General features: G+C 35.0%; 1 protein-coding gene across 3 annotated transcripts in view; it reads left to right on the top strand.

Moving 5' to 3' along the window:
• The window catches only part of LOC113240658 (unconventional myosin-XVIIIa), a 391151-nt gene that overhangs the window by 74186 nt on the left and 289762 nt on the right, over window positions 1–27203 (top strand). Inside the window, exon 2 of one of the 3 annotated variants that reach the window (XM_026478018.1) lies at window positions 23572–24629. The exons of 1 other annotated variant lie outside the window; for it this stretch is intronic. In XM_026478018.1, the coding sequence (XP_026333803.1) occupies window positions 23661–24629 (969 nt within the window). In that variant the 5' untranslated portion in view covers window positions 23572–23660. Of the gene's footprint in view, window positions 1–23527; window positions 24630–27203 lie in introns of those variants that run through there. One more of the 3 variants, XM_026478019.1, reaches the window with a different exon arrangement.

Genomic DNA, 27203 nt, shown 5'->3' with positions numbered 1-27203 from the left:
GTATCTAGTTAGATCAGTCAGTGGTAATCGAGCTATATATAGTATAATATATGTATTTTACATAAGCACCCGTACACATGTAGTAATTAGTGATTCTGCGGCATAGGCCACAACAGTTAGTAGTATTTATTACCTTCATCTCCAACACAGAAGTATGTATTTATAATTATAAACGGTAATTAAGGGGAGAGTCCCAGGTTGCGAAGCTGGCCATGTTAGGCAGTACCTGCAAATTATGACGCTCATTCAAATTACATGATAGATTTATGGATGTGAGATTTTAATACAAGTCATGGTTTTATTATTGAAACAAGGATAGAACAATACAAAGAAAAATTCTTTCAGTCAGACTTGTCTTGAACCAGCGCCTGTTGCCACACCGGAGCCGTCGCTCTTCCCAACGAGCTACAGACCGAGTCAGTAGACCTCATAAATTTCTGCAGAATCATGATTTTATTTTTTCAATCCGTAGAAAATGTTCCAATGGTCTAGAAAAATAACAATAGAAGGTTCTCAATTCGATTGTAAGTTATTTTTTTGTATGTACGTGAGGCGCAATATAAGTTTCCGGAATGAATAAGAAAAAAATGGTTAGAAATTAATTTATTGTTTCTCAAAATATTCTCCGTTAGCGTTAATGCACTTTTTCCTACGAATTAACGAATTTTGAAAACATTTATGCTACTCCTCCGTAACAATCTCTGAAACATATTTTTCATACTCCTCGACAGCCTCTTCAGATGATGAAAATCGTTGACCGCGTAACTGGTTCTTAATTTTTGGAAATAAATAAAAGTCACAAGGTGCCAAGGTCGGGATTGTACGCGGGATGACAAAAATTCATTTGTCTGTCTGGCCGTGTGAGAACTGGCATTATCGTGATGCAAGATGATACGGCGTTTACGGTTATATTTACGGAGTTTGTCAATAACTTCCGGCAAACAAATGGTCGTGTACCAATCACTATTCACGGTACAATGATTCTTCAAAGCAACATTAGCCACGTGTCCAATTTTATTAAAAAAAGAAGCAATCATCCGCTAAGATGTACTTTGCACGCGCGCCACTTTGGTTGGTTTCGGCTCATCGCGAAAGACCCATACGCTCGATTGCTGCTTTGTTTTGGGATCGTAACTATAAATTCATGTTTCGTCACCTGTTACAATGTCCCACACCAAATTTGACGCCCCTTCGTTGAATCTGGTAAGCATGGCATTGCACCATGTGACGCGAACCGTTTTTTGAGCCTCAGTCAAATTGTGTGGGATCCAAAGCACAGCTTTTTCACACACAAATGTTTGTGTAGTATTGATTGTATTTGACTCATGCCTATGCCTGAAGATGCCCTAATCTCATGGTATGTCACATGTCTGTCTGTTTTGATCATACGACGCATAGCATCGATGTTTTTGTTCTTCATAGCAGTGGACAGGCGACCATCACGAAATTCGTTACTGAGATTCACACGACCGCGTTTGAATTCTGCAAACCAGCTATAAATAGGAGTCTTGCATGGTGCTTCATTGTCTAAAGCAGTTTGAAGTCGTAGAAAATCATACTACGTAAATTTTCACGAGTTAAATCCATGGTGATGTAGACAACCAATTTCTATTATGACGCCACAATGTAAAAACAAGTGACAGTCAGATGAAACAAATTATACCAAAGAGTTCCATTTGAAAATGTTGTAATTATTTTAACTATTGTTTATGTAAGTGGCCAGTTCCGGAAACTTATAGTGCGCCCTATGTATGTTACATGATAACTCCGGCATTTGTGAACCGGTTTTGATGATTCTTTTTTTATTAGAAAGAGGGTACCTCGGTAGTGGTCCCATATAAATTTGAAGAAACTATTCCCTCTATCAAGGTGGAAAACTAGGGGATGAATCCGGTTTTCAATAAAACTTGGCCATATGTTTGCCATATAATTCCACGAACTTTTAATGTCGGTTTTTTTAATATTATGTAATTTAAATGGAAACTGAAAAATCACATCCTCGTTACTAATTTTTAAATTGTATCTTGGTCAACTTTTCAAAATACGATCATAATTCGTTTGTATAGAGCGGGCTTGATGTATTGTCGTCTTAAGCTGTTCTCCTTCACATAAGGCCTTAGGCTTTGTGATTTATTGAACACTAGGAATTTGCATAGATAATAATAATTGTATTGTATTTCTAGAATCTTATAATATACATACTTATTTATTAGTTGTATAGTACGGGGTAACCTGTTTCGGTATTTATGTTTCTCGGAAAACCAAATACGGGCTTTACTTAGAGTTCTTGTGAAGAAGTTCGCCCAGGAAAGTACTGCCACCTTACCTATTTCTGCCGACAAGCAGTAATTTGATCATTACTGCGTTCCGGTTTTGAAGGGTACGGGTGCTGGTGAAATTACAGGCGCACTTGTCAGTTTATGTCACAGGGTGTCTGGCGCAATGGCAGTGCCCCTCAGATCTTTGTGATTTAAAGCTCTGAATGGTACTGCAACTGTGAAGGACAGGCGTGTCGATTACCATCAGGCGCACGACTTGTTCGTCCCGTCACTTCGATATTATTACAATAAAAATTCAAGTGCTTTCTGCGTAGTTGCCGCTTACTGCTTCTCTATAAAGAATTATCAACAACATACTGAGAAAATTTAATGATTTACATTGAACGTTTTATATCGAATCAACGTGAGCACTATAGCGCGCAAAGTAAAATAGTGACATTTTTGTGTGCGTATTTAAGTAGTATCCATCAACGGGTTAAATAAGACGCAAAAGCCCAAGGGCTATAGCAAACCTGGGATATCTACAGAGAATTCTAAATTTAGCAAAATTTTTTTTTATAACGACTAAGTGATGCGACGCACCTGTCCATAACAGTTGTGGTATCACTCAGAGCTATAAATCACAAAGATTTGAGAAGCACCGCTATTGCGCCCGACACCCTGAGACAAGTTGACAAGTCCCATGTGCCTGTAATTTCATCAGCACCCATACCTTCGAAAACCGGAACGAAGTTTTGCTCACATTACAGCTTGGCGGCAGAAATAGGTAAGGTGGAAGTACTTCCTTGGACGAACTTCTTCTTCTACTTCTTTCACAAGGACCTCTACTGCTACTAAACTAGTAAAGCTACTACTAAATAGATACATTACAGTACATTTTTTAATTTAATTTGAAATTACAAATTTGACTATTTTACTTGTAATTCGTTGACCTATGGGTAAGCAAAAAAAGAAAATGGATTTTTAACATGAGTTTTTCGGTGAAGGAAAAGCATCGCATTGGGCCAGCGTGGCCTAACTCTCACCTGAGGGGAGACCCGTGCCCAGTAGTGTGACATATAAACGGGTTGATAATAATGATGATGAGTCGTGAATAGTCTTTGTGCGAATGAAAAATGATATACAGAAATATTTAGCCTAGCCCTCTCTTTGCAAGCGGTAGTATTATAAAATAATTTATTAATGACAATATATATTATTGTTATATTCATAAATAACCAAGGCTTAATAAATAACCAAACATCGTAATGCATAGCGATGTACCTCGACATAATTCTATTATAGCAAACATGTCTCGATTGCGATGCAACTGCAACAGTTGTGACTGAATTTGCATGTATTATATTATTTGATTAGGCGTGACAGCGTAATGTTCGTAATATATATAAATAAAATATACATTAGTTGACAAATGAAACGTTCTAAACGACACTTAGGTCAAAAAGTGCATATTGTCAAAAAGTTGAAATGGTATGTGACTTCCAAATGTTATCACAAATTTGATTACCTAGATAACTCTTTTTAACCTAAAGTTGCTTAGCATATAATATAATCATCATCATCCTCTACCAATAACACGTCGTTCTGCTGGGTACGTATCTCCGCTAAGGAGTGGGCTTAGGTAATAAACCTCATAAGAACCAGGAAACTGCAATGGGTAAAGCGTATCGGGATGCTGTTAGTTAAAACATCATTTTCTGTTTTTTAACTTAAATACATCCTTTTTGATGTATAATATAGGTTCCATGTTTCAAAGTTAACTTAACATTATGTGATTTCTCTACTTTTATACATGGTTTGGGCGTTTTGTCATTGTAGTTTGCTCGGTGTTTCTAAATCTTATTATATATGAAATTCTTTTAATAATGTATGTGTTTTATATATTGCACGTTGAAAGCAATAAAGTTATTAAACGTTTTCAATTATTATCAGCTGTTTTTGAAACTTTAATACGATTTCCTGGAAAGTTCACTTTGTCGTTTTGTGACAGTATTGATTTCAACGAGTCACACTCTAATAAGTGGCATTAGATCTTTTTGAAAGCAGATAAAGATTAAAATACAATAAACATTATCTTTCATATCAACAATATTACAATCAATTGAAGATAACAACCAATGTAGATAATATCTCCGTTAATTAAATTAAGAATTAGTCTGTGGGTTCATAATCCTTTGAATTAACTATTCGACTACAGATTGTAATTAAAATTTATAGCCAATGCATGAAATTTATAATCAACTAACTAAAAAACAAAATTTTATTTTATAATATCAAGTAACGGGACAAATAGTGCGCCTGGTGGTAAGCTAGTAAGCGAAACACCTGTCCATAACAGTTGCGGTGGCACTCTTTTAGCTTTAAGTCGCAAAGATCTGAGGGGCACTGCCACTGCGCCCGTCATTCTGAGACACAAATTGAAAAGTCCCATTTGTCTGTAATTTCACCAGCACCCTTGCCCTTCAAAACCCAAACGCAGTGTTCACATTACTGCTTGGCGGCAAAAATATGTAGGTACGGTGGTGATGATAAAAAAAAACAAAAAAGACTGAAAACGTTTATTTCTTATCTGACAATGTATATAGTGTTTTTTGTTGTTAATTGTAATTATCTCCTGTTACTTTGCAATTAATCACTGTGTATCATCGAGTTTTGAAAGGGATTTAAACAAATTTTCATGAATACGTAGTAACGTATGAGTACATGTATGAGTACGAGTATGAGTACATAGAAAATGAGACTTTTACATCAAAATCGCATATAATCGTTTTTCAAACAAACCAACGTTCCGAGCTCTTTATATTGGTATTTTGGTAACTTAAAGATGTAAATTAAATTACATTTTGGGATTAAACTCCTTTGAACTATTTTTTGTACATACATTTGCGTGTAAGTAAACCTAGCCACCGCACCTTGATAACATTCGATATTGGATTATTCAGATCTTTCGGTTTCTACCAAGAAGTTATATTAGCATCAAACGTAAAAACCTGCGGTGGCTAGCCACGGAATGTAGATACCCGGCTGGCAAAGTCAATCTTGCAAATAAACATCGTGTCGTATCTGTACAGTCATCGTGTAGTCTAAAACAGACTATACAACTTAATTAAGATGACTAGTGAGTGTCGACGCGATTTATTCCTGCGACAACGATTCTTGGAACCCGAGTGTTTTTTTTTATTTTATACCTACCGTTTCCTTTAAAGGACGTTATTAAAGGTAGCATCGGGTTATGGAATTAGAAATGAGTTTGAAGCTTTAAAATAACTTTTTTTTTATAACGTTTTTCGTTTTCATATTATTTCTTTTGAAAATAGAATTTTGTTTCTCTTTATCTTTTTTCTATAATACCAAGCGACGGAACAAATAAGTCAGTGGTGTGCAACACGCCTCAGTTTTACTCAATTGGCTCTAATCTTGTTAGAATGTTAAAACCTACGATATAGCTTACAAAACACCAGTTCCGTTAGTAAACAAACTCAACTAGGTATTGAGCGTTTTTGTCTTCATTGATGTATTTTCCGCCTTAATCTAAGAAACATACAAATAGTAGATCATTAGCGACGGAAAAAAGTCCATAATAAAGTTCAATGTCGTACAAAGTATTCATACAAGTCCAATACAAAGTATTTACGACGCGCAGTGGCAAAGATCTCGTAAAAATAACCTTGTGCTGCCACTCGAGGACATTTTTAATTTATTCAACGGTTTCGAACTTAGGATTTAGCACCTTTTGCCAGGTTTTTTGTTTTTTTTCTAAGATACTAAAACCGGCCAACTGGCATTATGTTGCAGGTCGTAGGCCGCAAGAACTTCTAGTATTTTTTTAATAGCTTACTGGTTTATTTCTTTTCATCCACCTTCATAACTTTGTTTCGTAACCAATTAAAAAGAAGACTTTATTTCTATTGCTAAATTAGGTGTAAGTAAAATATTCACCTATTCTCTTGCGCAAATGCAAAACTCTGCGGTAATATTCAAACTTAAAAAAAGCAGGTTGTGGCTTCAACATCATAAACACTGAACATCTTAACGAAAAATAGTTCCAGAGACAATTGACACTCTATTGTGATGTTAATTATTCAGTCTGACTTTTTTGTTAATAATGAATGAAAAAAAAATGGCGGGATTGGTTGGCAGTTACAGTTTTTCCATACATTAACTGATAGCCCCATAGCCAATGCTCATTAAATAAATAAATCGTTATTATTAATTATGACTATATAGTTAATTACTTATTGTCATTAAGCATTTTAGTACAATTAGATAGAATAGAGCTCCTTGTGAAAGCAATTAGAGCATTACTGCATTCCGGTTTTGCACGGTTAAAGGAGCTGAACTTCAGGCACGTGGCAACTCTAAGGTGACGGGTAAAGGGCCTGGCAAATTTTTGTGGACTGTCGTGTCGCTTACCACCAGGCGCATGTACGTGACTTACTGGATATTATACAAAGGAGATATTTTTATAACCGATGTTCTTGGATAGACATTGATTATGAATTCAATGGTCTTCAACTCGGCACCTCTTATCTATCAGTTTGCGGAATTCGACTTTATATTACATTTTTTATTGGTTTATTAACGTCAAAATGTCTTTTATGTTATGCTAAGTAGAGATGAAGTGATATCGTGCATTATGTAAGGCATTAATTTATTACCTGACGTCCTTTTAAGGAGATTTGCTTTTTTGTGTTTTTCGTATGCCACACAACCATACTAATTATTTGTTTGTCAAACCAGAGCTACGGATTTCACTCCAGGACTCTAGTCAGACCTCTTAGAAATTTAGATAATCTCAGTACAGAGTACTTAATAAATCGACCTCAAAAGTTATTCATCCCCTAGTTTGCCACCCTTAGAGGTGGAATATTTTCTTCAAATTTCGATCGAAAAATCGGATCACTACTGAGTTATCCTCTTTCGAACAAAAAGGAATAATCAAAATCGGTTCACAAATGTCAGAGTTTTCGCGTAACATACATACAAAAAAAACATACGGTCTAATTGAGAACCTCCTCCTTTTTTTGAAGTTAATTTCATAAATTGGCCCTACAGATGGTCTCCCTCATCCAGGTCGTTTAGACGTTATTACTTGCCTTTTATATTATAGTACATCCTGCATTGAGGGCGATAAGTAAGGAATTACGAACGAGACTCTTAGAAGCCCGAAGTCGTAGAAGTCGTAATTCCCGTACCGCCCGTGAATCATACAATGTTTCTCACCACATTTGCGAGTAAATAGTATTATTGCATGTAGGCTAAGTTGACTAGGATGCCTCAAATAAAACCCTCGGGTTTTTTTCTTCATTACAGCCAATGTCGTGTAACAGTTAAGTTAGCCTGCATGCAATCATACTATTTACGTGCAAGTGTGATGAAAAATATACATAAAGTTTTTATTTATTGTATATGTAAGATACTTTATATTGAACCTAGCAGTAAACCACCTTGTGAAAGAATTCGTCCAGGGAAGTATTGCCGCCTTACCTATTTCTGCCGCCAAGCAGCAATGTGAGCATTACTGCATTCCGGCTTTGAAGAGTAAGGGTGCTGGTGAAATTACAAGCACATGGTACTTATCAATGTATGTCTCAAGGTGACGGGCGTAGATCTTTGTGATTTAAAGCTCTGAGTGGCTTTGCAACAGTTAGGACGACTTGTTTGTCCTGTCTCTTGGTAGCATAAAGTAAATCGCCCTTTGTATGGCTACGCAAATATGATGGGTAAGGTAGATGTGAGTCTTTTTTTATAGCATCAAGTGACGGGACGAGCAAGTCCTACACGTGATGGTAAGCTACACGCCTGTCCATAACAGTTGCAGTGCCACTCAGAGCTTTACCACTGCGCCCGTCACCCTGAGACATAAGTTGACAAGTTCCATGTGCCTGTAATTTCAGCAGCACCCTTACCCTACAAAACCGGAATACAGTACTGCTAACATTACTGCTTGGTGGCAATACTTTCCTGGACGAACTCTTTCACACGAGCTCTACTGCTACTAAAGAGTCTGTGGCCGAATACGATGTTACCGAATAAGCATATATGTCAGATGGTTACATTGGCAGAAAACTTAGATGCTAAATGTTTATATTGCGCAATATGTAATATTTGTGTCAGCGGGTGGTCGTTTATTGCTTACATTTCGATTTTTTGATATTGTTTATTCGTGTTTGGGAATTTTTGCAATGTTAGTTTATTTTGTCGATAAAACTGACAGGTTGTGATTTGATCTTCAGAATATTTTAATATTCGTCTTATTTTAGGTGCGAATTTTGTTCATGAATACAAGTAACTTGTTTACTAATTGATCAACAACCGTCCTAAGTTAGTGTAGGAAGTAAAATGGTATGAATTCCACGAAACTTGTTTGAATTAATAATATTGCTGTACCTGACTATGAGTACCAGAACAACGGAATTATTTCTGAGTCAATTACCAGAACACCCAGACCAGAACTCATCATCATTCATCTCCTAATTTGATCCTATTGGGAATTGAACCCGGGAGCTCCTCCTGCGCCCACAGTGACTGCCAACGTAGTCGAACGGTTATCATGAGGTCCCGGATTCAATTCCCGGGTCGGGAAAAATATTAGGCCATACCTACAATAATGCTACAGAGTTTAAGACAATATAATTTAATTATCTCAATGAAATGACATTCTACAATATTAGAGACTTCATGTTGAAATTGACATTGTATATTGTTTATGTTCTTTTGAATTTTTAACATTTTGTTCATTTTAGTATTGTGACTGATATTATTTTATTGGACAGCATGAATATACAAATTATTGCATTATATTAAATGAGTGCATATATAAAAAAAAATGAAACTTTGTATTATGCAAGGCGGATCACAGTGATTCTATATGAACTTTTTGTAACACCTTTCGTAACCTGTGTATCACAAAGAAATAAATGAATTTGAATTTGAAAAAAAAAAGTACAATATTAATCGTTACGCCACTGAGATCGAGAATGCGTAAGTGTGCTCATGGGCAATCAGTTTTAATTCACCTTTTTGCTACAAATGCAATAAACAGGTTTTTGAAAGGAACGTTTTTCTTTTGATTTAATATTGAATTAATCGTTCTTTTAATAAAAGTTTACTAATTAGCAGCTTCTATCGTAAGCTATTATTTACAACTTTTGCGAACTGAGTCTTGGGTGATTAATACTACGACCGCGTTAGGCATTTCCGTTTTTGGTATTCATTCATATAATGTGACTGATATGCAGATATATCGTTATGTAGATTTATTTTTCGTAGAATCATCAGATTTTTTTCTGTTGTCTTGTAAATGAAGAACATGAAGTTGAAATCTCTTGTTGTTCTACCACAAAAGATTTCCAAAGTCACGAATTTTTGAACCCGTTTAAATGTAAAACTGTAAAATTTAACGGGAAACTAACAAATCACGATAGAGTCGTGATTTATCAGTTATATGTGTAAACATAACTTTAATATAAATAATTCATTATTTGATAATTTTCCATAAAGTTAAACCCGTTGATAAAAAGTTACGACTTTTTGAAGCCGTGTGGTTTTTAAACTATATAATTTAACGGGAGACTGTTAACCATGACCTTAGATTTTAGTTTCTATATCCTACTGAATAGTAGTTTAGTATCAAGTTTGATTGGTGAAAATCGACAATAGGATCAAACATCGTTTATATAAAACGCCAGGGCCTGAATTCTGCTAAACCATCGGTCATTGTAATTCAAAGTCAAAATCAAAGAATCATTTGTTCTATAAGTAAAATAAATTTACACTTCAAAACGTCACATTTAAGCTACTGATGATGACTGCTGACTTCCCTGAGAAGTATGAGCAAGAAACTCGAAAACTTGCTCTTTTCAAATAAACTTAAATGCTATGGTATACATTTTGAATCAGATTTGTGTGGAATCTAGTACCATATCGTCTTTACATACATCTTTATCTAACACATTGTCTTTAATTTTGTAATACGACTTTTCAATCAAAATATTTTTAATGTAGTTTTTGGAAATGATAATCTTAATTTCGTCTGCTTAAAGGTAACTACATTAGTGACATTTTCCACAAAAGAACTCTAAATTATGTACCAGTTGTAAGACCACCATCTGTCTGCTGATAAAACTCTTATTACGTTTATGGCTTTTTTGAGCTTTTTTTTTTTGAGTTTCAGGTGCAGAAAGATAGTGATTTTCTTACCATAGCTGTATAAATTAAACACTTTTTGTGGAAAATGTCACTTATATGGTATTACCTTTAAACAGACGATATATGCTCCGGAATCTTATTGTAAAAACCTATACAGTTCCTCATAAAAAAGTTGTTTAACTTAGTTAAAAAAATCGTGGTACCATGAGTTTGGAGTTAGCGCTAATATATATATATAATGTATAGCCTCACACTGCAATTTTGATAATATTTTTTGTTCTGCTACATCTCTATTTTTTCTGCTACATTTTAGTATATCTTTTTATCTCGTTTAATCCGCAATTTAATGTTTAAATTAAATATATATATATATATATATTAGTAGACTACATTATCGACGTGCCACCTACTCGCCATTGCAGAGCAAGACCAAAAAATTGCTATGATGGTTGAATAGTAAGTAGCTCGACGGTTAGCCATTGACATAGCCACTACTCTTAACTTTTTGCAGAATACTAAACGTACAAAATCCTGTCATTTGCACTCTATCGGCACACAACTGAGATGAATTAAAATCAGCAGACTTGGCGCTCAGGAGTGTCCCCTTACTTCATTTCCAACCGAATTTTCGAAAAGAAAGGGCCCAATGCCAACAGCACAAGTCATACAGCGACCGAAACAATTAATTTATTGCAAACCAAATTTCTCGGTCGCATAATTTCACTAATTCAGCCGTTAATTGGCCAGATCGACCATGTGATTTAACACCGCTGGATTATTTTTATGGGGTTATGTTAAAGACAGTCTATACGGAGTCAATCGAATCGATTGCAGCCTTAAAACTCAAAATTCGTGAAGTGATTAACGAAATAGACCCACCATTTTGTCAAAAAGCGATTAAAAACTTTGATGACAGAATCGACATCTCTAACTGTGGTCGTTGTGACATTTATCAGATATAATTTTTCATTCATAATTGCCAAACCTTAGGTACTTTTCTTATCTTAGTACAATACAAATTTTAATCGTTGTCATCTAAATTTATTGTTTTATTTTCACTTACAAAACAAAGTTCTTGTTGAAAAACCTTATACAAAAGAAAACTATTAATATTACAACTCAGTAAAGCGTTCGGTAGGCAAGTCGATCAGTAGCAATTTGTCCGAATTATCATTTCACCGAAACAGAATAAATTTTGAAATTCAAATCGCGAACACACAATTTAACGTCGAAGTACGTTTTAATGATGGTAGAATAATTTAAAAACTAAATTAAAAATCTTACACTCTTTTCACGATAAATCATGACAAATATACTAATCAAAATGTTAAGAAATACCTTCACGTTTATTACATTAAGGTTCACTTCACTGATTACCTCTTAGAATAAATGGATGTACTTCTCAAGCTTGTATTATGAAGTGTTTTTCATTAGACTTTTGATTAATTTATTACTTCAATTTAATAGTATTGGTAGACACAGTTAAACATACATACGTTTAAATGTTATTCTATTTAAACCTTACCTTCATTTATAGTAATTGAAGTAACAATATCCATAAATGCTGAGGTAAGAGGACTTGGATAAAAAAAAACCTAGCCTAATGTTATGACCCACCGCTTCTCAAGCCTGTCTCGTGTACCTGTAATGTCGCCAGCACTCTTGGGGCGCGTTCAAATTAGCCGCTGTTAGACGCGCGGCGGCCGCGCGACTGTCACTTTTCATGCAATTTCTAGAAGCGCTGCAACGCGGTTAGTCGATGGATGAAAATTTAATTGAAGAATTTATAGAGAATATAACACAACACCCTGCAATATGGGATAGCAATTTGTCAGTTATTCCAATCGACTGGATAAAAAAAGGCATTAGAAAATTTGGTCGCACTTCAGCAGCGCGACAGTCGCGCGGCCGCACGGCGGCTTGTGGGACAATAGCCGTGGTTTTAGCGTAGAGAGAGATACTATTTAATAATAAACGAGGAATATATTCATAAATCAAGATTTACTGTGAGCGTTCAGTTTGAAGATTTTACCAGAACTCTCCTGATGTTCATTTGACAAGAACCTTTTTATTTTTATTCAGTTTCAAATACAAAATAGTATAATCTAAATAGCCTGTGTTACATCCCTCCTCCGCTATTAACAGCGGCTAATTTGAACGCGCCCTAACCCTTCAAAACCGGAACGCAGTAATGTTCGCATTACTACTTCGAGGCAGAAATAAGTGAGGTGGCAACACTTCCCTGAACGAACTTCCGAATGAACAAGGAGCTGCTGCTGCTATTTTGCACGATTTAACCTCCACTGGGTTCGGGGTGTAGCAAATTAATTTCTTCCATTTTTATCGACCTTTAATATCCAATAGCGCCACTTAATATGGTATTGGACGGTAAGTTATTAATCTTTTACGAGAAATTTTTCCAAATTATGCAATTCGAATCTTTCTTTATTGATTAAAAACATCCAATGGCGTTGTAAACAAGTTAGAAGTTCGTAAAACCGATGTTTTATTGGTTTTTTTGAAATGCAAATTTTTTTATGTTATTGGATAGTGTTTTCTGTGAAATATTACAATGTCTTTGTGTTAGTGGGCTAGTTTGACAATCCGTGATATATGTTAATTTTACGAATAATATTGTTTTCAATCTTCATATTTATGTGCCATCTTCTAATGAAGGCAATCTGAACTTTGGACACTGCAGCTCTGAATAATGATCGGGTGCTCCTTTTGAACCACTGGCGCAAATTCCTGAGGCAGGATATTCTCCTTCCTACACCTCTCTTTCCTTGTATTTTGCCTTGGATTATTAATTGTAATTAATAGGTCGTACTTTGGGTTTCTCAGTATTATTCAACACTTCACGTTTTCGTTCGTGACGTCTCTTCACGATACTCTGAACATTCATTGTTTTCATACGAAGAATAATCTGATTTACCATGTTTTTGCCTTAATTGTCGACAGTGTTTCTAACGCAATAACGGAATGAATTTGAAGACTTTTTATTTATTTTACAAAAATGTATATTGAAGAGGATTATCCCCGCAAAACCCAGCAAACTGCAATGGGAAAAGCGCCATACACCGAAGTAGTACATTAAAATTTACTAAATATAATGCTTCAGGCTTAAGCATAAGTATGGGTTCAGTTTTTGTATGAAAAACGCAACCGACATGCTTAAAGTATTTTCTAGATAACCTATGGTCATATGTGTAAAATTTACTACAGCGCAAAATTTGAATGCGATATTTTTATCATAAAGTACACTGGGCGTTTAAGTGATCATAAGGATAATGTTATCTGGGTCTAAATCACTTCACATGTTATGTACATTTTGATGTACTCGGGGCATTAGGAGGTTATAATAATAATAATAATGTTTCAGACAAAGAGATTTATTACCTGCTCACAAAACCCTGTAAATTCAAATATGTATATTAACGTTACAAAAATTGAGCATGTTGTATAAGTGTAGTAAGCCTTATACGACAGGAGTCTGTAATTGCACTGGCTCTCTGTACTGAATTTGACGACTTTGATGGATTAGCGTTTTGCACTTTATTCGCTAGATGACCAGGTCCCGAGTTTGGTTCCTGGTAGGACCAATTTCGGAAATGAACTTTTCTGAATTGGTTTTCGTCTGGGCAATACTCCGGAGTGAATTTCGTTACTCGGGATCAGGTACTGAATTTACCGGGATTTACACTACTAATTTTCATACAATATTTAAAAGCGCAGTCGGATCGTGTCACGCGTGCGCCACTTTTAAATTAAGGTCACAATTGTGAACTTTAATTTAATTTATTTACTGTCTGATTGTGTTCATATTTCAATTTAATTTAATTTTTTTTTTTAATTGTGGTGTTCTATTTCTATGACAGGCCATGGCAGAATATCAGCGAGGGCTATGTAATTAGCATAGTCCTCAAATGCTGAGCCATGGAACTTTTTGACATGCTTTTTTTGTTTCCTTATTTGTTTTATTTTTTATTCTATTATTATTACATTATCCTATTTTTTTCTATTGTTTTTTTTATTATTATTTATGAACGAATTATTTGATATTTTATAATTGTTTGTATTCTAGAATGTATTTAGTATGTCAAATAAATACAATTTTAATTATTTTATTTTAACTGAAAATTAGCCACATTCGCACCAATGCAGCGCTTTTACAAGCGTCATATTTAAAGGCACCCTTACAAGCAAATGTGATGTAATTATCAAGTATGTACCTAGGAAAAGCAATGTGCAATTTGGCCTTTAAACAAGACATAATTTAACCCAACGTTGCTTTTACAGTGATTGTAATACTATGACCATAAACGTCACCTCAAGTCCCAGAATATTAAGCAACACGCGGTAATTATAATGCTACTCGTATTTTAATCGTTGTTTTAAGCATCGAGGAGGCTGCCAGAGCTAGTCACGATCGATCGTTCCAACCAAAGTAACGACTAATAAGTTGCACATTATTCTGCGTTTCCATTGTACTGTTACGCACGAGAAATCGTCGCTAACAACGCGTTCTTTTATGATATCAAGTGACGGGACAAACAAGCGTGGTGGAAAGCGATACGCCTGTCCATAACAGTTTTGAATCGCAAATATCTAAGGACACTCCCACTGCGCCCGTCACCCTGAGATGTAAGTTGACAAGTCCCATGTGCTTGTAATTTCACCAGCACCCTTTCCCTTCAAAACCGAAACGCAAAAATGTTCACATTATTGCTTGGCGGCAGAAATAGGTTATGTGGCCTTTGACCTACCTGTTTCACAAGCTCTGTTGCTGCTAAAATATTATTATAGGTATTCATTGAAACTTATTTTTAGTTTTGCTGTATTTTTTTTTAATAGATCACATCACATACGTTGCTTTGATACCAAAGTAAGTAACTAAAGCACTTGTGATAAATCAAATAACTGGGTGATAAATCTGTCATAGATTTCTCATAGATGGCGCTACGACTAAAAAGTCGTTGAAAGACCAAGTACAAAGACACGACGCAAGCACATAGAAAAATTCGTGAGGTCCGTTGGTTCGTTCCGTGGCTTAGTTGGTATAGCGTCTGGCACGGTATGCAAGAAGACGTCGGTTCGAATCCGACCGGATCGAAGGAATTTTTTCTGAGTGATTTTTCTGAGTGTTCGATCTTTGTATTAATAATTAAAGCACTTGTGTTTTGTAAATCGGTAACAACGACGGTACCATAAACATCTAGACCCTAAACCGTACAGAAAAGTTAGTTTCTAGATCGAACCCGGGACCTCAGAGTTGGCGACACTGTGAAAACCGGTGTAGAAGCCACTCGACCACCGAGTTCGTTATATTTTCGTAACAAAAGTGAAAAACTTAGATGTTTGCATTGATATTAGGCATGACTGATTGACAACTTTGACATCTTAGTCAGCTGTGGTCATGGGAACTGTAAAGGGTTCGACTTCCTATATGTTCAATTTCGTTTCGAAAATTCACTTTAATCTCGTAATGCGGCAATATGAATTACGTGTTTAATTAGATGTGAAATAAAAGATCTTTGAAAAAAAAAGAAAGATATAACGATATCCTACGAAAAAAATGTCACAAAATTAAACTATTGAAGAAAAATACAATCTGAGTGTCGTATTCTAGAACTCTACTCAATGCTTAAGTCAGGACTTGAGTATGATTCAAAGCACTAGAAATCATACTCAAGTCCCTGCCATTAGGGTCTTATTTCCAGTGCTTGTGTTTCAATTGCAATCCTGACTTGAGTATTGAGTAGAGTTCTAGAATACGACCCTAAGAACTGTCAGTATGGCCAATTAAACGCCTTAGCTTGTCCTGAAGGACGAATTACTCTACTTAGCTAGGTTATGTAACAGTATTTTTCTTCGTACGTTACCGGTCCACCATATTGGTTTTGTAAGGGGAACAAATATTCCTGCTACATAACCTTGTTTTGTAGCAGGAATAATTTTTTCTCGCCCATTGCTAATAATGTAACTGGGTTATTTACGGGTAACAAGGAGTAAAATTTTTGCTACAAAATATTTTTCCTTCATTAAATTTCCATCAATACAAGTGGTTAAATGAAAATATTTTTTTTGACATAAACGAAATATTTGACAGGAAATAAGATGTAACATTTTATCACGGTGTTTATCATTGTAGACAAATTTAATTTGGAACTTGACATGTTTGTGACATTCTTATTGTTGTGGTAGTCCAGTCTACACTGTATTACTAGACATTAGCATGCTGTTTAATATTTGCGAAACATGTTTGCACTGGCGCTGTCTTTTGTTACATCTTCTATTATACCATGGCTATAGTAGCTGTGAGCTCCTTGTGAAAGAATTCATCCAGGGAAGTACTGCCATCTTACCTATTTCCGCCACCAAGCAGTGACGTGAGCATTACTGCGTTCCGGTTTTGAAGGGTACGGGGGTGCTGGTGAAATTACAGGCACATGGGACTTGTCAACGTATGTCTCAAGATAACGGATGCAGTGACAGTACCCCTCCGAGCTTTGCGTTTTAAAGCTCTGATTGGCACTGCAACTGTTATGGACAGGCGTGTCGCTTACTACCAGGCCCACGACTTATTCGTCCCGTCACTTCGTATTATAAAAGAAATGTTTAAAGCAAATAAACGAATAATTATTGTTATCATCAAATGAAAATTTGTGAAAGCACGACTTTTAACACTCATTTGGAGGTCACAGCGCCTAAATACACCGCTCACCGTTCAGTAAAAACTTCTTCTATACCAATTATGCAACACTCGAATATTATCGAATAGGTTGGATCTATGTCGCGAGAATTTGCATCGGTTGACCAACTGTCCGTGCCGTTAGCTGTAGCCTTATTAGGATAAATACTTGCTCATGTAATAGAAACTTGCTTTTGTTTGTTGAAGATTTCAAGGACATTGTCTATATTTGTTACGTCAGTAGATAAGAGAAACGGTCGTCGCTATCGAAAATATAGTTTGTTATAATTGTTCGTACAAAGATTGAATACAAAGAAAAAATCCTTCGATGTGACAGGACCGGAATTTGACTTTTGAATTTTTACTGCTGGAAAGCCGTTAATATAAAACAAAGACCTGTAACAAACGCGTAGAGAAATTCGTGAGGTTTACTGATTCAGTCTGTAGGTCAGTTGGTATAGTAGTGGCCCTAAATTGACATAGACAGAGATTCAGTCCTGTTAGATCGAAGGAATTTTTCTTTCATGTTAATAAAACATCTTATTAATAAAATATTCATAACGCGCGCGTGCGTGCGTGCGTGCGTGCGTGCGTGCGTGCGTGCGTGCGTGCGTGCGTGTGTGTGTTGTGATAAAATTGAAATTTGCAAAACAAAATAAACAAACACTTCAGAAGCCACTACCGCAATAACGCTTCGGTTTCATCGTAGTCTAAAGTTAATATCCAATTCTTAATTTTTAATTTAGCTTCACAAGCAGGTAATGGATATATGTTTAGAGTTTTATTAGTTTTATTGTACAGGTATGAAGGCATAAACAGTAGCTGTCGTCTTGCCCAAGCTGTGCGGCATTTAACGAAAGAACACACATTAGTTCGGGTGCGCTTCTCATTATAGCTGTCTTTGTTATATGGGGTGACTATGCAAAACGAATAGTTGCCTTACAGAAAGTACTTTGCACTCTTCATATAAAGTTGTAGTAGGTAATCTAAAAGGACTAAAAGACATGACTTTGAGTAAGGATCTTTGTGCTCTTTCCAAGGCAAGTACATGAGTTTTGCAAGCACCTCCCCAAGCCCCTACACAATATCTCAACACTGACTCCGCGAGTGCATAATAAATTTTTCGCAGCAGCCCGAAATCAGCAACGTATCTGAGTTTTTTGAAAACGTAAATGAGTTTTCTGATACGCGAGGTCGTGTAATTAAATAGTCCTCGTAGAGAAGGTGGAGAACGATCATTAAGGTTAGACCATATTGGTCTTCCTTGCTGACGAAATCCTATTGTTAACTGAAATCCAACTTACATAGTTACTTACATAGTTATTTTGTGGTTGCACTAAAGTATATAGTGTAAAGGAAGAAAAAATAAGCATCTTCTGCCCAGTGACAAGACACTTTTTTGAGCAGTTTTTTGTTGCCTAGAATTTGTATAGAATAATAAACGTGTTTCTGTTAACTATTATTATCAATACTCGATTGACAAAGAGTTCAGTTTTATGAATCACGGTTATCCGAATAGAAAGAAATAGAAAGGCAAACTTGTTCCCACGTTCAGGTGTAGATAGCATGACCAAATATTGACTCTTTGATAATATATTAACAGATTAGAGCGCGGCCTGCGTAGTGCGTAGATCAGACTACTTTTAACTGTAAAATGTTTTTGAGAAAACAATTATGGAACGTCTTTATTTTAACATTTCTTATGAATGAGTTGAGATTGTTCACAATTTGAATGTAATTCCTATTAATAAAAATTGCTTCGTTTTATGTACTGAAAAAACTTCAAAATATGTTAGCTAATTAATAAGGAACTTTCGTTTGATCGATTCGTGGATCGACCTTACGATAACTCAGTTGTAGAGTGATTTGTTTTCATTTTTATTCACAACACCCGAATCGAATGCCAAGCTGTCGTATTCGAAACCGAACCGAAATGACGTCATACCCGTACGATTACTCGAAATTCTCGACCGGCAAAGGCCACAAACGTTTCAGAACACAGTTATCGAATGAAAGTTTCCATCGTCCTATTGTTTATAAAGTAAGAATGTAATATGAAAACATGTTTTTATTTTAAATAATCTCTGTATTTTGTTAAATTTTATTAATTTGCTTTAATGCAAGACTAATGCATTTCTATATTTTAGGCCTTGAAAGTCTTAAAAATTTATACAAAGGATTTTCATTTTCCTTATAATCTATTTCATCGACTAACTCCGTAAACGCTCTGGGATAATCCGAATCGAACGTTTAACTCAGAATGTTCTTAATAGCTCGGAAAGCGACCTCCGATTCGAGAACGATATCGAATTGAACGATTCGGTTAAAATATCGAAAACTTCTGAATCGGGGTCCAGTAGGGCTAGCACGAACAAGAGCGACTTGCGCGAGATCGAAATAAAGAGCGTGATCTCTATGCGAGAATAGCAGTATTTCGCGCTTTATGTCGTTCTCGCGCTAGTCGCGCACTGTCGTGCTAGCCCTACAGAATTTGGAGATAAAATTTATCGCACAAAGTTTCCCATTCAAATTGTGCTTGCTTGAATAATATTAATATAACATCCTAATTATGAGCACGATCGTTAGCTAAAATTAGGGACGTATTTTTTATTACACATTATTTTTTATACAAGATTCAATAAAGTTAATATATACTTATTAACTGTATTAATGTACATTGTGAATTATGTATATATTGGTACATACGTTTTCAATTAAAATATACTAGGTACGTCAATCCCCATCTGCCGGGATGTTGATGATATCACAAGTTTTCGAGGAGGAAGTCAAATCTCCTTGGGCGTGTACGTTTCTTAACAAACTTATAAAATTGAAACAAACCGAAGGAGGTTTATCAGGAGCGTAGCAGGTGGAGATCTATGGTCGCTGCCTACCCTGGTAGAAGACAGGTGTGATGATGATGAAATGTACTCGAAAGTAAAGTCAATATCCGTAAGCTAACAATTGCAGTCGAGTTGAGTAGTCTGTTGACAGTCTTGGTTACAGCATCATATCATGGTTATCATATTTTTGTAATATCATCAAATTTCCATAGTGTATCAAATTTAAAGTCGATAAGTGGAACTAACGTAAATATTCATTCTATGACTAAAATCCCTACACTAACAGGGAAAAGAGACAAGATCTTTAAACAGCTATTCATCAAACATAGCTAAGAATGTTAAAGTTAGTCTTTAAATATAAACACCGCTTTAAGATCAGTCTATCCCTTTGGAGCTATTATGTCACAGAACACGGAAGAAAAAAAATGGAAGTATTAATACTTCCACCCGACATTCTCCCCGGAAGCTTTAAGCCTCGATTACTATGAGAACCGATGTCGTCAAAACTCACACATTCTTAATTTGAAACACTACTAAATCTTAATATTGATTGGTCGTAGTTTCAAATTTAAAAAGAAATAACCAATTCTGGATTGTTAATATAATTTAAACTTATCCTCTTGGCATATCGTTGAAAGTTCAATACCATCAATGCCTGTTATTGCAAGTTACGACGTTTTGATATTATATTGAAATTTCAATCAATGTGCTGCCATCTAGCGGTTAATTGCTGAACGATGACGAGTTTAAGTTATTAATTTAGTTCTCCAAAGAAGAAGCAACAATATTGCAGGGCTATAAGCTTTAGTTTCGTTTCTTGTAACAAAAAATATTTCATTAAACGAAAAATTGAAAATTTAATAAAATAAGATTTTCCGATGATATGAAATACCACCACGAGTAATCTTTTTGGCGCGGCTGACATTTTTGCACACCAAAACAGCACAATAAGGCATTTTTCTAGGATTTTTCGGTCGAATTTGCACGAAAGAATGACACAACCATACCATATAAAGTGAAAATGGCGGACTGAGCTCACGTAGGTCTTTCGAGAACTATGTTGGCACGCAACTGACGCTAACTAACTTCTACTGTATTTATTATTCTGTGTCACAGACAGGTACCCTGCCACACAAAGTCTTTAGACTTATAAATCATCTCTTTTTGCGTCGGGGATTAAAAAGTCTTCCTATTTTATCGCAAAAAAATTAGCAGAAAGCAACAACCAATTTCATAACATCAAACGAATTGAACCTATTAATATAGCTCATGACAACTATTACCGACAGTGGCCGACTATTACCTACAGTTCGCCTATTACCGGTTGGGCGTGGGCAGATACTAATCCTTCGCCGACACACATACCTGTATGAATATTAATCAATACCAAATTGTCGGAATTGATTTTACTTTCGTTGACTATGATGTTAACAGTTTAAACTGCGTTGTTGTTAATGTTACCGCAAGTAGTGTTTGAAGTGTGTGTGTTGATATTAATTTAATTTTTCAACAATGTCATTGTAGTACATATGTTTTTTAAAGGCTTTTATGCTTCCCGATTAATCGTACTTAACATCGACAGTCCTGTAAATACGCAGCAAAATTTTAAAAGGCGGAAATTTTTCAAGCAAAAAGCTTTTTTTATTTACTGAGGATGTTTGATGATTTTGACTGTACAATTTTAAAATTCTGGATACAGATCGCTACTGGTCAAATTAATAATGATTTGTGCATTTTCTTAAATTTAATATTTTAATTTTTGCAGTTTTAATTTTAAATTTATTATCAAATTTTCAAAATACATTGCACTCATACTAACATAGCTTTACGGTTTTCTTTTTTAATTACCACCATTACCTTATGGGCTATAGCGTGAAATAATTGGTTTTTAATTTCCGAATTATATTATTTCTATATGGGCATATTTCTATGAACCAATACTAATTATAACTACAGCTTAAATCCTGTTTTGGACATCAATTAATCAAAATCATTGGTGTTAAGTATTAAGTAGATTTAGTTTAGAAGCTAAATTACCCGAGGCTGTGGTTTGTCAACTTCCCAATTTATTTCTAATGATTTATTAAACGTTTCTAATTTATCTCTTAGCTTTTTCTTTGAAGATTTTTGTGTCTCTGACACTGGCAAATCTCTTCACCATAATTTCACTAGTTAATTTATGGCACGTTAGAATAATTACGAAAATATTATTGCAAGCTTGCGGAGTATAATCTGTAAAAATAAAAATTATCATTATTTTATTGCAAACTAATGATACTGAAGAATTAATCGTATTCAGTTGCATCATTAACCGCGTCTGGATAATTCATATTCGTTTTTATGACACAGATATTTTGTAATTTCGTACAACTGTGTCAATAGGCGATTACAGTATTGAATTTCTTTTTAATGTATTTTTACAAACACTATTATGTTACTTCATTTCAATTTGCTTATTTATATTTGTACAATAATTTTAATGTAAAAATATTTTTAATAAAAAAAGCCTTTGTTTTCTTATCACTATTGTAGGACGAAGAGCCTGTTATTATATTTGTTTTTATATGATTTTTTTTTTTATTATTTTAATACATCGCTTTGCAAATCATTCACATTGTGAGGGACGATGTTCGAAGAAATCTTTTTTTTTTTAATTACTATTTAATGTTTAGTATTTACTTATTGCTGTCTTATTAAAAGTTCACGTTTTTGCTCTGTGTTTATTAATAAAATACTTAACAAGTATAGCATTCTATTTATCAGCACGATTGATTCCATAATCTCCCTTCACTGTCACTACAAGTTTTCTGTGTCAAATAACAATAGCGCTGTGATTTTACCAAACCGAAACAATTTACGAGAACGTGTTCTTATAGAGAATGCGTGCAGAAAACCACGCGTGGTTGATAAGTCACGATGAGGTGTAGGGACTGTAATAACGCCTGACACCACGCCTGATACACCAATAGTGTTTTGACGGGGAAGCCAAGTTGTTTCAGAAAATTGCCTCCAACGTTGTAAGTTGATGTTATCTTAATTCTAAGATTTTCTCTGTAAATTTATTTTTTCTTGTATTTGGGTCATAATGAAGGACAAAAAGTATAACTGTAGAAGGAAATAGAAACTTCGTTACAATTTTTAATCATCTGTTTCCCTCAAAAAAACACTCGATTTTTATGAGTTTCTTTTTTTTTAATAAATTAAGTCCCAATTTTAAATATTATATTATTTTATAATTTGCGTTGCACTGGCCAACCGTATAACTACAGTTACATTGATATGACAGGCTGTTGTTGATACGACAATTACCTGCTAAAGTAACTACTTAGCGTTTTTAGACATTAATATATCTTAATCTAAAACTATTGGTAAAGAAGGTTTTATATTTACCATATTCACGTGTTGCTAGTTAAACATTTAACTTTACTTCGTTATCTCAGAACTTACAAACCGTATGTTTAACCTGATAGCATTACATATCTCGCCAAACCAGCATAAACGATCACGATTTGTAAGCACACGATCATTTGATATATCATAACGTTCTGTTTATCGCGCCGATCTGCACCGAACTATCATAACTTTAGTAAATGCTCTCATTGCGCAGTGACATAGCTATGATCCGATCAAAACTTCAACTCTGACCTCGGAAAATGCCAAACAGGGCGGAAATTTCGCGTGAGAACGAATAGAAGCATGTTCCATATACAAGGATCGTTTGAGCAGTCCCTCCGGGGCGGAGACGAGATCTCACCAAGCGGTAATAAGACTTTAGCAGCTTTAGCTAAAATACATAAGCATTGTACTGGCAAAGCTCATGCACATGGCTGCGGTGACAACAAGCATCCACATAATCCTTTGGTGAAATCTGATTCGAACGCTAGTATACAATCGAGAAAATCCTTCAGAAATGAATGCATCATAGAAATTAAAGATGAAAACAACCACAACTTTACTAAAAACGATAACGGCTTTACTAAAAGCTTTAGTAACAGCACGAGTTCTTACGAAGGCCACAGCGATACTGATTCAGAAAACACTTTTAAAAGTCGTTCAGATCAGAACAAAGTTGTAGATCCTTGCGAACGACTATTTGCACAAAATACTAGAGCATCTTTAATGAAGACGGCTCGCATGAGATACGCCGATGACAGCGTTATATCTTCAATGACAGATGAAGTAGACGGAGAAAGGAAATTTACTAGAACACCTTTAAGAGCCAGTTACAGAGAGCCACGTAAATCAGCTGTGGTTACAATCGAAGAAGTCAAGTCTGATGGATCTAACAATGACGAAGAGTTGGCAAATGCTGTGTTGTTTGATGAGAAAAGGAAGACTCCAGTACAAAATAAAGGTTTTGTGCGTAAGGTGTCGAATGGAACTGTTAATGGCAAGGTGAATGGTACCAAACCGCCATGGAGAGGATGCGGTAAGAATGGTACTCCTGAGCCATTTGTAAGACAACCTTCTTTACGTGGAAGTATCCGAAAGAAGAATCCAAAAACTGACGGTATACCTTGGAAAAGGCTCTACGAACTTTCATTATGGAGAAAGTATGGGGTGAGCTTTGCTGCCGTTGGCGCCGATACTGACCGTTCACTATTACGCCCATGGACTGAACTGTCGTCGCAACCACATCCTCCGTTTGACGAAGAGATAAACTGGGTAAGTTTTTTAAATACTCTAAATCAATAAATCAACAGTAGTATAAAAATATTACTGTGTAAATACCAGGCTTAAAAAGTATTTCGCATTGCGTAGTGCATTTTATGCTAGTTACTCACCTCAAGCTCGTTAATTTTATTAAATGCGATTGTGATCATTGTTATAGTTGACAAATCACGATCAAGATTTATAGGCTGAAATGTCGCTTTCAAACTTTGATCCCTATACATTGTAGACTCGTTTCCAATCCAATCTATTAGTAATTCCGTAACCTGTATCCGTCAATCTTTAGATGCCTAAGGCGTCGTCTGCACTTTGATATCTTAGTTCCTATTTGGATCTCGATTGCGTTTGCGCCGCCCCTCGTCGGGGGCACACGAACAGATCGCTTTTATGTCTTGGAGGCGGTCACGGCGCCCATTCAATAACGTTGCTTGTTTATAAAGTGAATTGTTTAGTTATTTATGACTCTTTATCTCTGTGGGTTAAGTGCTTGGCAACTCGTAAATAGTTCATTATGAAAATTGTGTGTTAATATTTTCAATAGACTTAGTAGTATTATGTTTATTAACTCTGCTGTCTATTTTCAATCTGTAATAAATTATATATCCGTCGTATATCCCCGATGTATCTTGTCAGTACTTACCCCCCTCTATTTATTTAGATATTTCTTTTATCGACTTTCCTATTTGCCTAATACAGAAAGCAAACACTGTTTAAAATGGCATCACTGTGAAGTTGATAATATCATATTTTGTATAGATCTGTGAAATACATGGACATTATTATTATATGATTATTATTAAATTTAGTTTTAAATTCTTCTTATGTGTTATATTTGTTTTAAATTATATATATGTATTTATTTCTTAACCTGTTCCCTTATTCCCATTTTAGATAGCAGAAATATTTCCGGTGTTACGTTCTTTATTATTTTCTTGACTATTTACTCCACTTTCGTTTTCCACGATATCTCACGGGTCGTGTTGGCTAATCCCATCTCCGTATGAGGTAACAGCATCGTCTGTAACTATTACAGTAATAGTTACTGGTAGCAGCCGCTGGCGGTAGACGTGATTCGGTCTGTTTTGGTTTTCACCGTGAGATACTGGTAGATAGTAGTTGTGTATTGTGATATGATTATGTCATTTATAGTTACCATTGTTGGGCTACTCGTCTAACAATGTATGTTGTGTCTTTTTTTTACAATGATTATAAACTTTGGGATACTAACATGGCTTGGTATTTTTGTTTTATTCAATTAAAATGTATTGTTATAATTTTGTTCCATTGTTTATACTCAATGCTGTTTATTTTATTGTTTTGTAGCAAACATTGGTTGCGAAGAGGCTTCTTGCCGTAAATCGTTTGTGTCTAAATGCTAAGATTTAACGCTGCTTTAGAACACAAGATTTTAAGAAATACAAAACGTGCTCAGACAAAGCAAGGTGAAATCGAAAACAATGAAATCATCACTGTAATGCAGCCCTCAGGCTTGTAACGCCGTATAAATCAAAAATCCATAATAAACACGCAAATCAGCAGTGCTGTTGATTTACAAAATTCTTGTTACACCTCTACCATAACGTATAATTTACTGTGCATATTTAGAGTTAGTCTTCTTTGGAGTAAACTTTATTTGGCTTGGAAATAATGTTGTCTGGCTTAAAAGGGAGCAGAGGAAAAATTCCTAATCTTCGATTTGATTTTAGAAGGGTGTATCCACTTTAAAGTTAAAAATAAAATATTGTATGAGTAACTACACGATATATTCAAGCATAGACATTAATCAGAAATATAAAACAATAAAGTTTCCTCGATAGATTAAAATCACGAAATGACCACTAATTTTCACATTTTTTCGATTTATTCTCGAAATGCTACAGGTTATTAGGACAAAAATTAGATAATTAATTATATTTATGCATGATCGACAACTGTCACTATGGATTTTTTTAATCCCTTTAGTTTTAGAGTTATTCCGCTAAAACGAATTTGGTACTTTTAATGCGCAAAATTCAACATCTCCTGTCGCATGTCACGCGAACTTCAGGCATATATTTGTGACACAAATTTGGGCGGAGCCAACGTCAAAACTTTTTTGGCATGAGAGCTCTTAATCGTAGTTACGTATTGCGTGGCACTTTAATCATGCTGATATATATACATTCGATTTCGAATTGTGTCCGGGAGTATATACAAGTATTATATACTCCCGGACACATAATTCAAGCCACCTTGCATTTTCAATATTAAATGCCCTTAGCTTAATAAACGCTTGATTGATCAAGAACTATTATGCAACTTTGAAACTGGTATAATAAACGTTATTTCCTTAAGTCCTTATTAAAAATTTGTATTAAAAAACCGGAGAAACCTTTTTCTTTGATGCTAACTATATTTTTTATTCTAGCCCTTTAAGGATAAACATGCAAGGTGGCTCGATTTATGTATCAGGGAATGTGTGTGTGTATATATATATATATATATGTGTGTGTGTGTGTGTATATATATATATATGTGTGTGTCTGTGTATATATATATATATATATATATATATATATATATATATAT

This window comes from Hyposmocoma kahamanoa, unplaced genomic scaffold (genome assembly GCF_003589595.1).
Source record: "Hyposmocoma kahamanoa isolate Upper Pololo Valley unplaced genomic scaffold, ASM358959v1 160, whole genome shotgun sequence".
Taxonomy (NCBI): domain Eukaryota; kingdom Metazoa; phylum Arthropoda; class Insecta; order Lepidoptera; family Cosmopterigidae; genus Hyposmocoma; species Hyposmocoma kahamanoa.
Note: the sequence above shows the minus strand (reverse complement) of the source record. Positions and strands in the feature narration are given on the sequence as shown.